The sequence below is a fragment of the Neoarius graeffei genome, chromosome 6, assembly GCF_027579695.1.
Source record: "Neoarius graeffei isolate fNeoGra1 chromosome 6, fNeoGra1.pri, whole genome shotgun sequence".
In the NCBI taxonomy this organism is placed as follows: Eukaryota; Metazoa; Chordata; class Actinopteri; order Siluriformes; family Ariidae; genus Neoarius; species Neoarius graeffei.
The window spans coordinates 84,049,779-84,067,221 of NC_083574.1; the positions used below are offsets into that span (position 1 = coordinate 84,049,779).

Below are 17,443 nucleotides of genomic sequence, written 5' to 3' on the forward strand. Positions count from 1 at the left end.
GAAGCAAAAACGTTGAAGATGTTAAGTTTTCTCCAGAACCAGGGTTGGGAACCTGTTAGTAATGCTAATGTATTTTGGTGCAGACAGTGCAGTGCTGGCTGCTCAGAAAGGAGCATGAAGGGTGGTTTTTGTTGTTGTTCATTAATCACTCGCATGCATGCTGTGACCGAAACCGTGTCGTGACGCAGAGCGCGTAGAAAACGTGCTGCTGTTATTCCGCACACTCCCCGGTTATAACGGTGCCGGTCCGCAGTCCGCGCGCGCGCGCGCCTGCGTGAATCGTGTCCCTAGTTGTCCCGAAAGCGTGTGCGAGAGCTTCGGACTCTAGAGGTCTCCATCCTCCTCCTCCAGCATCCGCATCCGCGCGTTCCAGTCCAAAGCATCAGCTCGGGCACTCGGACGAAAGGACAAAACGTGTTTGGAGGGAACCCGAGAGCTTCGATTGGCATGGAAGCGTTCCGGGGACGCGGCTTGGTTCCTTAAAGGCGGGAGGAAATAAGAAGAAGAAGAGGAGGAGGAGGGAGATGGGTTTGTCTTTCACAATATCTTAGATCCGCTGTCCTTGGCGCACGGGTCCTACCTGCATTTTCTTTGTGCGTGTGCGTGCGTGCGTATATGTGCGTGTGCGTTCCCTGATCCGAAATAGTGTGCGGGAGCTTTGGCGCGCTGTAGCGCATTGAAGTGCTTTGTTTCCAATCCCAAAGGACTTCTGTCATCCCCGTCCTGTGCCACGATGTCTGCCACATTCCAGTCTTTGTTCCTTGGTGAGTAAATCTTCCCAAATAACAAGGAGATATAATAATAATAATAATAATAATAATAATAATAATAATGTGCATTGGTCTGGTCTTCTGTGCAGGACAAAGAGATTTCTTTTAGCTCATAGGAATGACTTGTCTGTGTGCCAAGTAATAAATCTGTTGGCATGCATGGTGGCATTTTACTCCCAGCTTTGAGTTCTCTCTGAAGTGATGCATAGGTCTTTTGTTTTTGGTCCCCTGTTGTCTGAAATTCACAAGTGGGTAATCAAACAGAGGTGAGTCGGATGCAAGGCTGTTGAAGTGACTCTTTCACACACACACACACACACACACACACATGCATCCAGGGCGTCTCATTTATAAATGAGTTCCAGATGCGTTTTTGTTTACTTTCAGTCAGCTATGTCCACCCCAGGTTTCTGCATTAGTGCATCAGTGGAGTGTGGAGTGACCCGGGTTCAAAGCAGGCGCAGGGCGTTGCAGAGGAAAGTGTGCGACACAGTGCGTCTCGTGCCTCAGTTCTCTAGGGTCTAGGGACTTCATGCTGTACTGTAACACATGGATTAGTCTGTGACTGTAGGATCGTTCCATTGAGCTCTGAAACGACTGCAGCAAACTTTGTCCTGTGTGTCTCGGGTCTCCAAAGACACAGCGAAGGACAGGAGAGGCTCTTAGCACTGTTGTTCTGCCCCTGAGATTTATGACACGCGCTCTATTAACATTCCTCGCGTGTTCTCTGCAGCGTGCGAAGGTCAAACACCTCCTGGAATACCTCCCACACTCACGCAGAGCTGTGTGATCATAAAAAAACAAGGTTGGTTCCTTTTGTGTCCTCAGGTCCAGAGATACATCACCAGTCCAGCTTGCACACCTTGAGAACCAAGTGAGGTCGGTGTGAAGTTGTTGCAGGACAGGAAACGCACGAGCTCCATCCAGTTCCATTAGACCTGGAAACAGAAACATACCTGTAGACTTCTTAAACTATGGGTTGCTTTTCGTTGATGCTTGCATGGTGCCATCCATGGTGCATCGTTCGTTTGCACCTTTAAGCTACAGATTGGACCTAAAGGACCCCTGATGTGTTCTACAAGCTAATTAAAGCTGCACCACATGCACTTTCCCAGGTATAAGATACAGACTAAAAGTCCAATTCATGCACCCTTTATGGCTCCACTCCAGCGAGCAGGAGAGTGTATCGTTCAAAGTATTTGCCTTGAATGAAATGTTGGAAATGAATACATAAGTAGATCATTACTCAGGTCAGTGTCTCTCTCTAACACTGTCTGTGAATACAAAGTCCTGTTTTGTACGCTGATATTCATGTAGGAAAGTCAGAGAATAAAAGACGTAATTTTTACATTGACGTAGCACTTCAGGGTACTTGTTGCTGGGCTAATACCTTCAAGCGCACAGTTTTTATACTTTTTTGTGCATATTTGCTTTTGTACCTTTAAAGTTTAGCCTAAGGCAAATTATGGTCCAACTGTGTAACAAAAATCATTTTTAAGGTACATTACATATGTATGGATGTTAAAGTGTCTTGTTTCCTGTAATTACTGATCTGGCCGGAGTTTCCCAAAAGTACCACAGCACAAAGATCATCCTTAAATGGTAGAGCGAGCAGCACAATGAACGCTCTCTCTCCTAGTTAAGATGCTCTTAGCATTAAGAGACTTTTGGGAAACCCGCCCGTGAATTTACTGTGAGTGAGTGAGTCAGGCTTGTACTACTCGAGTCCAGGACTCGGACTGGATTCCGACTCATGCCCTAATTTTAAGGACTCGTGACTTGACTTGACTTGACTTGACTTGGACTTGAGCACTGATGCTCGTAAATTGAAGATGAGGACTCAGATTTTTTTCTTTATTTTTTTTGTAACATGCCATAATAATTTGGTATAAGATATTTATATCTACATTAATTTTTGTACTAATTTCATGCAAGAGTGTCACACCGGCGCGCTTTGGTGCGTGCATCAGACAGACTCTTGGGCGCACTCTGGACAGCGCGCGCATGAAGTGGACTCTCATGCGCATGCTGTAAATGACTCACACCTGCACAGGATTAAGTTGCAATCAGCGCGCCAATATAAAGACTCTGAAAACACACTTACTTTGCGAAGTATTGAGTTGCGTTGCTGACACATTACCAAGCCTTATTTCCTTGTTTGGTTTCCTGATCCCCGATTTCCTGTTTCTCGTCTTTGATTCTGCCGAGTCTACTATAGCCTGTTTGTGCCTCGCTCGACTTATTGCCTGTTTCACTGTTTTACGATTTTGCCTGCCATTCTGGATTGTTTACCGTCTTCACTTGTATTAATAAACACACCTTCTGCACTTACAGTGGTGCTTGGAAGTTTGTGAACCCTTTAGAAATTTCTATATTTCTGCATAAATATGACCTAAAACAACATCAGATTTTCACACAAGTTCTAAAAGTAGATAAAGAGAACCCAGTTAAACAAATGAGACAAAAATATTATACTTGGTCATTTATTTATTGAGGAAAATGATCCAATATTACATATCTGTGAGTGGCAAAAGTATGTGAAGCTCTAGGATTAGCAGTTAATTTGAAGGTGAAATTAGAGTCAGGTGTTTTCAATCAATGGGATGACAATCAGGTGTGAGTGGGCACCCTGTTTTATTTAAAGAACAGGGATCTATCAAAGCCTGATCTTCACAACACATGTTTGTGGAAGTGTATCATGGCACGAACAAAGGAGATTTCTGAGGACCTCAGAAAAAGCGTTGTTGATGCTCATCAGGCTGAAAAAGGTTACAAAACCATCTCTAAAGAGTTTGGACTCCACCAATCCACAGTCAGACAGACTGTGTACAAATGGAGGAAATTCAAGACCATTGTTACCCTCCCCAGGAGTGGTCGACCAACAAAGATCACGCCAAGAGCAAGGCATGTAATAGTCGGCGAGGTCACAAAGGACCCCAGGGTAACTTCTAAGCAACTGAAGGCCTCTCTCACATTGGCTAATGTTAATGTTCATGAGTCCACCATCAGGAGAACATTGAACAACAATGGTGTGCATGGCAGGGTTGCAAGGAGAAAGCCACTGGTCTCCAAAAAGAACATTGCTGTTCGTCTGCAGTTTGCTAAAGATCACATGGACAAGCCAGAAGGCTATTGGAAAAATGTTTTGTGGATGGATGAGACCAAAATAGAACTTTTTGGTTTAAATGAGAAGCATTGTGTTTGGAGAAAGGAAAACACTGCATTCCAGCATAAGAACCTTATCCCATCTGTGAAACATGGTGATGGTAGTATCATGGTTTGGGCCTGTTTTGCTGCATCTGGGCCAGGACGGCTTGCCATCATTGATGGAACAATGAATTCTGAATTATACCAGCGAATTCTAAAGGAAAATGTCAGGACATCTGTCCATGAACTGAATCTCAAGAGAAGGTGGGTCATGCAGCAAGACAACGGCCCTAAGCACACAAGTCGTTCTACCAAAGAATGGTTAAAGAAGAATAAAGTTAATGTTTTGGAATGGCCAAGTCAAAGTCCTGACCTTAATCCAATGGAAATGTTGTGGAAGGACCTGAAGCGAGCAGTTCATGTGAGGAAACCCACCAGCATCCCAGAGTTGAAGCTGTTCTGTACGGAGGAATGGGCTAAAATTCCTCCAAGCCGGTGTGCAGGACTGATCAACAGTTACTGGAAATGTTTAGTTGCAGTTATTGCTGCACAAGGGGGTCACACCAGATACTGAAAGCAAAGGTTCACATACTTTTGCCACTCACAGATATGTAATATTGGATAATTTCCCTCAATAAATAAATGACCAAGTATAATATTTTTGTCTCATTTGTTTAACTGGGTTCTATTTATCTCCTTTTAGGACTTGTGTGAAAATCTGATGCTGTTTTAGATCATATTTATGCAGAAATATAGAAAATTCTAAAGGGTTCACAAACTTTCAAGCACCACTGTACATCCGTCTCCCAACCATCTCTGACAAAGTACTTCACACACCCTGATAAAGAGAAGCACATTCACCTGTTCATACATCATGTTCAGGAACAAACTAATGTTAATGGTGCTAAAACAGCCACCGTCAAATGGTGCGTTTGGAGTGTTGGACTCGACTCGGACTCAACTCGCCTCAACAGTGGACTTGACTCGGACTCGACTTGAAATTTTCTTTAATGACTTGGACTTGACTTGAACACTGGGGACCCAAGACTGGACTCGGACTCGAGGTTTAGTGACTTGACTACAACACTGGAGTGAGTGAGTGAAAAAAGCTGAAGCGTAAACCCAACTTTGTACATGCAGTACACTCCCGAGACTTCATTACAACCCTGCTGAAACTCATAATCATATCAAAGATAAAAATATATCCTAACGGTCATTTGTTCCATCCATCCATCCATCCATCCATCTACTGCCTTTAGCTTTGATTATGGCATACACTCGCCGTGGCATTGTTTCAACATCATACCATTTATTTGCATCCAGTGTTGCGTTCATTTTTCACCAAGATCTTGTCTTGATGACAGGAGAGTTGAACCACTCTGTAAAGTCTTCTCCAGCACATCCCAAAGACTTTCAGTGGGGTTAAGGTCAAGACTCTTGCCCCTTTTCCACCAAATCAGTTCCAGGGCTGGTTCGGGGCCAGTGGTTAGTTTGGAACCGGATTTTCTGTTTCCACTGACAAAGAACTGGCTCTGGGGCCAGAAAAACCGGTTCCAGGCTAGCACCAACTCTCTGCTGGGCCAGAGGAAAGAACTGCTTATGTCAGCGGGGGGGCGGAGTTGTTAAGACCAACAACAATAACAAGACCACGAAAGATCGCCATTTTTAAGCGACGAGAAGCAGCAGCTGTACAAACGCGAAGTCATCCATTATTATTGTTGTTATTGTTGTTGTTGTTGCTGCTGCTGCTTTTTCCGTGTTGTTTTTGCTTCGATATTCGCGCCAAGGTTTATGCAAATGTAGCGATGTAACTGACGTATACAACGACGTAACTGACGTATACAGCGACGTAATGACGTGGCTTCCCTTAGCACCCCGAGCTATGGAAAAGCAAACTGGTTCTCAGCTGGCTCGCAAGTTGAACAAGTTGTGAACCAGCACCAGCACTGGCCCCGAACCAGTCCTGGAACTGATTTGGTGGAAAAGGGGTATCTGTGGTGACCAATTCATGTGTGAAAATGCTTCCTAATGCTTCCTGGAGCACTCTTTCACAATCTGAGCCCTAATTTTTATTCCCGTGCCATCAGGAAAAAAAAAAAGAAATCCATTGATGTGATGATAACCTGGTCATTCAGTACATTCATGTCATCAGCTGACTTCATTTTATTGCCCCAGAATGCTCCCGAGCCTCAACCTGACCAACTGAAGCAACCCCAGATCATCACACTGCCTCCAGAGACTTGTATGGTGGCCACTATGCATGACAGGAGCCTCGCTTCATGAGCTTCCCTTCTTACCCTGCTTACCCATCACTCAGGAATAGGGTCGATCTGGACTCATCAGATCACATGACCTTTTTCCATTGCTCCAGAGTCCAATCTTTATGGAGCCTTTTCTTCTGATTAGTCTCACTAACAAGTGGTTTTCTTATGGCCACACAGCTGTTTAGTCCCAATCCTGTGACCTTGTCTCACATTGTGAGTGTAGAAATGCTCTTACTTTCACTACTAAACACAGTCGTGAGTTCTACTGTTGATTTTTTTGTTTTTACGATTTGACTTCACCAAGTGTTTAAGTGATCTCTGATCATGGTCAGTCAAGATCTTTTTCCAAGACTTTTCTTCCGATTAGTCTCACTAACAAATGGTTTTCTTATGGCCACACAGCTGTTTAATTTCAATCATGTGAAATCGTCTTGCATTGTGTGTGTAGAAATGCTCTTGCTTTCCCTATTAAACATAGTCATGAGTTCTACTGTTGATGTTTGTTTGTTTTACGATTCAACTTCACCAAGAGTTTAAGTGATCTCTGATCATGGTCAGTCAAGATTTTTTTCTGACCACATTTCTTCCAGGAAGTTGATGCTTCACTGCCATCCTTTCAGGTTTTAATAATGCATTGTACAGTTCTTCACCCAAATTCCAGTCATTTCAGCAATCTCCGTAGTGTTTTTTTCTTTGCCTTATGCAGGCCAATAATTTGATCTTTCTGAAACACAATGGCATCTTTTCCACGAACATGGGATACACCTTCCGACATGGTTGTTTAAGAAATGAGAATCTACTCACTGCATCAGTTAGGGTTATAAGAATTGTTGCCAGCTGAAATATTAATCACTGCAGTAATTATCCAATCAAAGGCTCTTATGTATTTGATTATTTAAAGCTAGACCGCCTTTCAGATTTTTCAAGCGTAGGTCATAAAAAGAATTTTCCCCGACACCCAATTATTTTTGTTTAGTGGACTGAAAGCTACTGAATTCGAATCACAGACTTCCAATTTTATTAGTTTCTTTTTATAATAGAACAATTAATGAATTTGGAGCCATGTGGCCCTAAATTCTTAGCTATTTTTTCCTGCTTCACCATGATCCTATTCAAGATACGATGTCATGCATGACGTGGTGGGCTTTCCCTGTTCGCGCAAGGCATTGTGGGATACAAATGTGAAACAGGAGAGAAAAATGGAGGACGTGAGTGTGCGAATGAAACGTGAAAGACCGACTACAGTGACAGAAAGCGAGAAGAAAAGACATTATGTTCTATACGAAGGAATGGAAACACAGGACCAAACTAATAAATATCGGCGCTCGGCGAGCACCTCGGTGTGATCAGCTGTTTGTTTAGCGACAGAATGATGGAACTGTCAGTGCACGCTCAAAGGTAAACCTGTAGATGGCGGTAATGCAACACTGTGGATGCCAGCTGCCGTAACAACCCAAAAGAAGAAGAAAAAGACGTGGAAGAAGGTAAACCTGTGCATGCGCACACACACAGACTTCCTCTGTCTGCTTGACTGCATGAAGCGAGCGATTTCATTCACATTATTTGCTCAGGAATCCCCTCAAATTAAATAACTTCCCAGCCACAGAATGGCCTGCTATTTTTGTGAGATATTACAGAAATAAACATATATCACAATGACCAAGTTTCAGAGGGAACTAAATTTCACCAATTTTATGAAATTGAAAGGCCGTCTAGCTTTAAATAATCCAAATGGTGACTTTTTTTTTTTTTTTCGCCAGGCAGTATAAATGTAAAAAAAAAAAGCAAGATAAATGTAAGGGGACAAAACCAAGTTGCCCTAAGTGCTTCCTGATGTCATTAATTGAATTCATGGTCTGTAGTAAAAGTAATGTCTGCATTGTTTGACTGTAATCATTAAAATGACTTTAATTTCATACTATTCAGGAAGCATGAATCACTTCACTTGAAAATGGGAAAATGAGGAAAAGTGGATGGAATGGGGTTTTTTTCCCTTTTTTTTTAATCTATACCAGAGTGCAGGATTGAATTCCTCATGAATCTGAATATAATGATGAATGAGACTCGTCTCTTTTTTGAGAGGAGGCCGATGAGTGAGCAATGCTAAGTGACTGTCTAGTAGATTGCAGGATTGCAGTTAACTTCTCAGCACTGCAATGGATCAGTAATGAAATACCTTTTTCTTTTTTTTTCCTTTTACCAAAATGTCACACAAGTTCTTTCATCTTACTGAAGAGAGGAGTTCCACAGATGAAACTTCTGTATGCACTTTATATGCATATACACTTGTGGAAACTGATAGATTTAGGACTAGCGGTACAGAGGTGTGATTTGATCGAAGATGACGGCTGGATCGTGTATCAGTGCGCAGCTACGAACTGTTTGAAGAAATGCAGATTCGGGTTGTGCGCTATATTTAGCTGATATCCTGCGGCAGAAAGCAGATCTCAGAAACCCAGAGATGACAGGACATCGCGCAGCCAGAGGTTATGAAGTGACATCCTGATGCATTTGTCCCTGAATCACTGGGATGTGCAGAGCCATACACACAGATATTCAAAGGGTGAACTGTCATTCACGTTTAAACAAGACATTTGAGAAGGGGTGTATCAAATGTTTGAATATTTCTTTTACTGTGTGGGTTATGTTCACCTTGACTAATATTGTTCAAGGGCAAAGATAAAGTCTGCCTGTGTATCCATCCATCTGCTCATGTGGTTTAATATTTCACGTGATCATGTGATCATGTATTATTAGCCTAATTAATTCCCATACACAATTTCAGGGCATAACCTGTTGAAATGCACGTTCTCATATTCATCATATAATCACGTGAAATGTGTATCACATTTTTTCTGTGTACACGCCTTCTTGAGTTGGCGTCCACATCTGGCTGCAAAGCGACTCGGACATTCCTGAGGTTTTCCATGAGGTCCACATTGGGATCAAGCAAGCAAAGGCATTGTGAGGCTGTGATTCAGTGTTTCTTGACCTTGCACTGCATTCTGCTGCATGGCCTCATCATTGTTGTGTATTGCTATGATGCTGACTTAGATTTGGCTATGGTGAATCAAAAGGCTTGCTTTTTCATGATGCATTTGCTCGATTGGCTGAACACAACATGCATACAGTATTCTTCAGCTTTGTTGATCTTTTGTAGCGGTGTTCAGGGTTCTAACTAGGCTTTTTCAGAGTATTGGGCCAATATGCAATGTTTCCTTAACACTACGCCCACAATATTGCCGACACGCCTGTAAAAGTTGCCGCGACACTAATAAAAAGACTTCTCCATCTTGAAAATGTAGTCTTTTGTTTAATTTTCTCTTGTTATCCCCATGCGGCGGATTTGGCACACCACCAACCGAATTTTCTACATTTGGACATACTCCACTCCCCGTCCACGTAAGCGCCCAGTGCGTAGCTGCCCGAGTAGTTCCATGTGGAGATTGTCACTGATCATGCTAGTCCGGTTTACCTCCTTCCTTATGCTGTGTTCGCGGTAAAGTGCCATCCGTATTAAGAGGCACTTACGCACCATGGACGTAATACGCACCGGTCCCCGAGTTATATCAGGATAGTCATGTATTGTAATTGAATGGCTGAAGCTGAAAACAAAGCTGACACTTGGTGAACACATACATGTCAACCTATACGGAATGTCCGTATTTTATACGGATTTGATTCAATAAACGTAGTATACGGGCGTACAAATAAAGTTACACGGATTCTTTAAAAAAAACTTCAATATTTATTTAGAGCTATAATCAATTCCCACGATGATAAAAGAGCGCATAACATTTACAAACGTACTGTACACCACAGCCAGCCAGTAAAGAGTCTTATGAAATCACACGTTATCTTGTGGTAGCGAGACTTCGTTCCACTTTTGATCATGCGCACACCGCATTGCAAGAATCCCGCCAACCATGAAGTCATAGACATATAAACATAGACGCCGCCTTCTGTGTAGAATCATACGTCATCCTCGCCGCCATATTGGATGTGGCAAAGTGGAGATTCTTCAACCATCTCTGGTATAGCGTCTAGACAGTAGCCGAGAATAAAGATGCCTCATTCATGTGCTGCGTTTAACTGTACCAACAGGTTTACCGTCCAAACGAGATCACATGGGATTACCTTTCACAGGTGAGACTGGAAAAATACTTTTCATTGTATTTGGTCATTATAACGTAATTTTACGAACAGATTTTCCTGACTTTGTGGCTAATATGAAGTCTCGCACATAATAGCCGCTCGGTGAAACCTGTCTCCAAACAACGAAGTATTTCCTTGGTAACTACGCTGATAACACTTTGTGTTTTTGTCAAACATTGGAGCTTTGTATTCATTCTGAAGGTTTATTGTTATTAATATTGAATAAAAAGTAACTGGGATATATCATTCTTAATTATCATTCAAATTTTAGGTAAATTATTTTAATTTGCATCTTATATGGATTTTATAAGGGAAATACGGATTTTGGAGGTTGGTTATACAGGTTTGATTGACCAAAGGTTGACATTTATGTGAACATCAACTGGTTGTTTTATTCTTATTCAATAAATATGTCACCAGTATAGTTGAATATTAATTATAATAAGTCTTCAATCAAAAACAATCACAGCAACTTTTGACAAAAAAAAAAAAAAATCGCATGAATAGTACCAAAAAGAGTAACTTTCAGGGAGGCCTGCAAATACCAGTAAATGCACTAGAATGCATCGCCGAGCATGTAGAACCTGTGAGCTTTCAGGGGCCTAAGGCGGCCCCCAAACCTCCGGCCATTATAACTGGTGCCACTACGCTGATATTTTGGTTTAGTTAAAACCCTGTGTGTTATAATGAAAGTTTCACTGCATTGTAACCATCATGCACAGTCATGATAGTAATTGAGAGGGTTTAAAATTTACTGTCAATAAATAACTTTATTTTACAGTTATGAAGCCTTATAGCATGTCTGGCCATGATATTAGATTGGAGGCTAATCTCTATTATTCTGTCCACATTGACTGGATATGAGCAATCACGCGCTCTGTTTGGCTACAGTCAGATATCACTTTATCAATATTTAAAAGAAACAAATAGGTAAAATAATATAGTTCCCTCCCCCCAATATCTCCTGTTCCACACTCCAGCACAGTCGGTGGCGGTAATGCACCTTTAAGTTGGTTTGCCAACTGCCAAAAAACCCTAAAGAAGAGGAAGAAAATGGCAGCATGTGTTGCTGAACCAACCAAGGATGAAATAAAAACTCTACTCGCAAACAAAACCCAAAAAATACAAAAAAAAGCAAGAAAATATGGAATGAAAGTATTTCATGGTAAGAATGTACATTTAAAAAAAAAAATTTAAGGATTATTATTATCGCATTTTTCACAAATTGCTACTGTCATTTCATCGATTTTTTTACATTCTAAGCAGAAATGATTTTGTCAGACGTTTTGTATAAAGTTTTTATTTATCGAATTTGTAAGAAATAAAAATAAAAATGCTCTGTTTCTCAAAATCCAGTGCATGTGGAGAGAATAAAACATTCATTCCACTCAATCTTGTCGTACATGGCTTATAGAGGATGTGCAGTCACGTGACCCGTCCGTGTTTACTCCGCCATATTGGACGGCTTCAGGATTGTTTACCTTGCGCGAGCGTAATGGATCCAGGGAGTAATCCCCAAGAAAATTCGGAAAATACCCCATCTACATCGCGCGATAACTTGTCTAAGTTTGTTCAGCATCTTGAAGGTGACGTGAGGCAGCGTTACGTGGAAAAGTGTTCCAGGTTGGGGATTGCAGATCCGTTCAACTTGCCGCAATCCTTGTTCAGGGAAATTCGGAGCTGCGGTGCCGGCGATTTGCCCGATCTGGCCTACCACGACATTTACAATTTTCTTGTTAATCGTGAATCGTGTTACACTGGCAAAGCCCTCAAAGCTTACAAGAGCCTGGAAGCTTATAAATATTTTGTTGCGGGATGGGTATCCCAACTATACCTCTGGAAGGTCCTGAAGAAGAATGTCTACTTGATAACCTCACGCGTAAGTGGCATTAAGACGTTTATCATAAAGAGACTATGCAGGACGTTTTATCGTAAGAATGTTCGAAATCTAAACTCAGTTCCAGATAATGACAGGGTTGTAAATATGTATGTTTTTGTCTGAAAAAAAAATCACAAATCACCGCTATCTTTATCTGTGCAGAATTATTATTCAATATCAGATATAAATGTATTAGAAGATTACACCTACCTGATATGAAGTGTTCACTACAAATTCGGCTGGTAGAACTGGGGTACCAGTTTTCTCTTCGTACAGCGGACACCCATTTTGCGCGTCTCTCCTCGTCTGCGGGGAATCTATAAAATGACAGGCCCTCCTTTTGGCCCTGTCTATTGGTACAACCAAATGCTGAACAAGATATAACCATTCTCGAAAGATCTACTCCCACACACTTGATAATTAGAACGGGTTCGTCTAAGTTCTATGCGCGGCCATGCCGTCCAAGATGGCAGATAAACAAATATCACGTGACCTCGTGACGTCACGTGCACGCTCTCTATAGCCAACTTGGTGCTACACAGCTCATCAGCTATCAGCTCATGTACGACTCGATTTCGTGGAATAACTGTTAAATAGCTATCTATTTTTTTCTTGTGAATATTGGGGGAATTGTTGTGCTTGGTTCTAGATATTTGTTTAACAGCATATTACACTTCTAGCCCATTTGTACCATTGGCCCTGATCATGCGCAACACAAATGCCGAAGAAATTTCCATTGAAATGTATAGCATGTAGACTTGCAAGTTGATACGCAGCATAGGTAGGTGTCCTGACAGACTGAACATCAGCAGGGTTACTGATCTGACTGATAAATTTCATCTTTTTCTCCATCTCAGCACTGTGACAGGAAGAACACTTTGTATCAGTCGCTCTCATTGACGGTCTCTTTGTCAGTGGATGGTATTGTTGGGGTCTTTGTGATGGGCAGGTTGTCTAAAGCTCTAATTAGCCAGGTGCTGTGCTTTTTTTCCTGTGGAACTCAGCTGTATGTCATCCTTGATCACCAATTTATGTTTTCAGTGTTTAAAAATCATTTAAAAATATACTAGATGTCTGTAACACCGCTTAGCTGCAATGCGAAAATAATTCTATGGGAATAATACTCATACACTGCCCTGCCCCCAAAAAAGTTGCACACTTGGATATTTGGTTGGACCACCTTTAGCTTTGATTACAGCACACATTCGCCTTGGCATTGCTTCGATAAATTTATACAATATCACAACATTTATTTCAGTCCAGAGTTGTGTTAATTTTCACGTAGATCTTGTGTTGAGGATGGGAGAGTCGAACCACTGCATAAAGTCTTCTCCAGCACATCCTAAAGATTCTCAACAGGGTCAGGACTCTGTGGTGGCCAATTCATGTGTGAAAATAATTCCTCAACCCCTCTTTCATAATCTGAGTTTAGTTTTGGCCAGGCACCACCCAAACTTATAATCACATCATCAGTTTTTCTTTGGCTAATCAGACACAAGGTACACCATCACTCTTGTCAGAGCAGTTGGGGGATAGGTACCTTGCTCAAGGGTACTTCAGCCACTCCTGCTGCTCCAGGGAATTGAACCAGCAACCTTTTTGTCCCAAAGCTGCTTCACTAACCACTAGGCCATAACTTCCCCCTTTATCCCACTCACAATCTGAGCCCTAATTTTATGCCCGTGCCACCAGGAAAGAAAAAAACATCCATTGATATGAACCTGGTCATTCAGTACATTCAGGTCGTCAGCTGACTTAATTTTATTGCCCCAGAATGTTTCTGAGCCTCGACCTGACCAACTGAAGTAACCCCAGATCATAACAGTGCCTTCAGAGGCATGTACTTCATGTACTTCCCTCCTTACCCTGACACGCCCCTCACTCAGGAATAGGGTCAATCTGGACTCATCAGATCACATGACCTTTTCCCATTGTTCCAAAGTCCGATCTTATTGAAACCTTTTACTCAGATTAGTCTCACTAACAAGTGGTTTTCTTATGGCCACACAGCTGTTTAGTCCCAATCATGTGGCATCTTGTTGCATTGTGCATGTAGAAATGCTCTTACTGATCACTATTAAACATAGTCATGAGTTCGACTGTCGCGTTATTGTTTTTTATGATTTTACTTTACTTAAGTGTTGAGGTGATCTCTGATCATGGTCAGTCAGGTTCTTTTTCCAAGACTTCTCTTCCGATTAGTCTCACTAACAAATGGTTTTCTTATGGACACACAGCTGTTTAGTCCCAATCCTGTGAGTTCTCATCACATTGTGAGTGTGGAAATGCTCTTACTTTCACTATTAGACACGGCCATGAGTTCTACTGTCAATTTTTTTATTCGAATTCACCAATCATTTAAGTGATCTCTGATCATAGTCAGTCAAGACTTTTCCAATCACATTTCTTTCACGAGGTTGATGGTTCAGTGCTATCCTTCCAGGTTTAAACCCAACCTGGACAGTTTTTAACCCAATTCTGGTCATTTCAGCAATCTCCTTAGTTGTTTTCTTTGCTTGATGCAGGCCAATAATTCGGCCTTCTGAGACACGGTAACATCTTTTCCATGAGCATGGGATGCGTCTTTCGATATGTTTGTTTAAGAAATGAGAAGCTACTCACTGCATCAATTAGGGTTAAAAGAATTGTTGCCAGCTGAAACATTAATCAGTGCAGTAATTATCCAATCAAAGGCTCTTATGTATTTGCTCATTTAAATCCAAATGGCATCTTGTTTTTTGGCCGGGCAGTGTAATTTTGTGCGAACGGGTTATTCTTGTGGCTTCACAGTGATGGAGATTCTGTTAAAATTCCATGGGAGTGGTTTCAATAATACAGATGTTTTTTTGCTAAATTGTTTATCAAGGGAAAGTATGAACAATATATTAAAAGAAGGCGATGGTGAAATAAGCTTCATGGGTGCAATAACTTCACTAAGAGTTTGAGTGTATTTGCAAAATATGAACAATGTATTAAAAGAAGGCGATGGTGAAATAAGCTTCATGGGTGCAATAACTCCACTAAGAGTTTGAGTGTATTTGCAAAACCAGAGCTCGTGGATGTAAGAATGAATGGTGTTCGAGTGAGGGGAATATGTTTCAAATTTCTAGGCATTTACAGTATTTATAGGCAAATAGTTATTCCGTCATTTATTCCTCAGTATGTATTTTTAGGCATGAAATAAATGTGAAGTCTAATTTTCCCTTGACGAAAAATATTCCTTCTTATTTTCATCAAGAACTTGAATCCTTTGTATACAGTGGAAAATGAATATAGTGTGTGCTGTGAATGACTGAGAAATGCCAAAGGGATCCAAAGTAAACTCAAGGCAGCTTTTGAGTCGCTTTCAAAGCTATAAATCCGAGGCGTTTTTTAGACCCAGCTGGCTAAATTACTCCCAGATTACTCTGTAGCTGACGAACAGGAACTGCCCATTTTCCTTCATGGTTAACCTCTGGCAGATGCCTGTGAATGGTTCATGTTTGCACTAACTCAGAGCAGATGTGTCACTCAACGTAGCTCTCAGCAGAGCTTTCTTTCACAAGTTTGTCTTCATGCATGGAACACTCCACCCCTGGTGGTGTACACATTTCCAGTATTATAAAGTAGCATCAGTGATTGCCAGGCCCTACAGGGTTAGGTAATCGCCTCCGTTATGCCCATCTGCATGCAAAAGCAAAGTGGAATTCTGCATTATTTGCCATGGTAAATAGCCATGAAAGTCAATGGGGCAAAAACAATTGCTGAGTCTTTTCTTTTCTTTTTTTCCCTTCTTAACAGAGTCTGGTTCCTGGAAATCTCGAACACGCTGCCCGAAGCTTTAAGAGAGTATAAACACTTTGATGAGGGTCTTCACAGAAGTACTGAGATTTATACAAAGGCAAACAATGACCAAATTTGGCATGCATCAACGACAGGCTAATCACAGACTGGATTTATCATGAGATATTCCAGCAAAAATAAGTTAAACAAGTTTACAAGTGAATACTGATAGAGAAAGTCGCCATGCCAGTGCTTCATGATAATATTTTGTATCAAAATGCGAATGTTGCGAATAATAAATGAATGCTGGTAAGAGGCCAGGCAGCAGAACGTTTATGAGGCCATGCAAACACCTGTCAATCCAGCTGATGAGGTAAAATTTTCAGATGAAAGAGGATCTCCTGTATCTTTAGCAATAGGCTTTTTTGAGTATGTGTGTATCATTGAGAGCACTGGTGCTGCGTTAGGCTTGTAGTACTCGAGTCCAACTCGTGCCCTAATTTTAAGGACTCGTGACTTGACTTGGACTTGAACACTGACTCGGACTTGGACTCAGAGTCGTGTATTAACTGCATTTGGACTTGTAAATTGGAGATGAGGATTTTTTTGTAACATGCCATAATAATTTGACATAAGATATCTCATCTCATTATCTGTAGCCGCTTTATCCTGTTCTACAGGGTCGCAGGCGAGCTGGAGCCTATCCCAGCTGACTACGGGCAAAAGGCGGGGTACACCCTGGACAAGTCGCCAGGTCATCACAGGGCTGACACATAGACACAGACAACCATTCACACTCAATTTAGAGTCACCAGTTAACCTAACCTGCATGTCTTTGGACTGTGGGGGAAACCGGAGCACCCGGAGGAAACCCACGCGGACACGGGGAGAACATGCAAACTCCACACAGAAAAGCCCTCGCCGGCCACAGGGCTCGAACCCGGACCTTCTTGCTGTGAGGCAACAGCGCTAACCACTACACCACCATGCCGCCGGCATAAGATATTTACATCTACATTAATTTTTGTACTAATTTTGTCCAAGAGAATGCACATTCACCTGTTAATACATCATGTTCAGGAACAAACTCACGTTAACGGTGCTAAAATGCCTGGAGAGAAGCCCCTACAGACTTCTCATGCAGTGGGAAAAAATGCACTGCTATGTGTTCCATATGCAGAAGAACTATTGAGGAGACGACGGAGATGACCTCGAACTTCAATCGTCATTTGGCAAGACTCCACCCAGAGAAGGAAGTGACAGTCTGTTCACTGGTCTGTTGATCTTGGGGATTGCTTGCTGAGTGATGAACTAGCTAGTGTTAACCCTCTCTCATGTTATTTGCCTTGTTGATAGTGGGCGGGGCTTGCTGAGTAACGAACAAGCTTTTTATCTGTAGTCTATTAACTAAAATGGGGCAGTCAAGCAGTAATGTTAGTCCAACACAGTAGCAGAGACAATTTCAC

General features: G+C 41.8%; 1 protein-coding gene across 1 annotated transcript in view; it reads left to right on the top strand.

Annotated features, from left to right (window-relative positions):
* The first annotated feature begins 361 nt into the window (after positions 1-361).
* The window catches only part of clmpb (CXADR like membrane protein b), a 283,130-nt gene continuing 266,048 nt past the window's right edge, over positions 362-17,443 (top strand). The window contains exon 1 of the mRNA XM_060924118.1: positions 362-764. Coding sequence (XP_060780101.1) covers positions 734-764 — 31 coding nt within the window. The 5' untranslated portion in view covers positions 362-733. The remainder of the gene's footprint in view (positions 765-17,443) is intronic.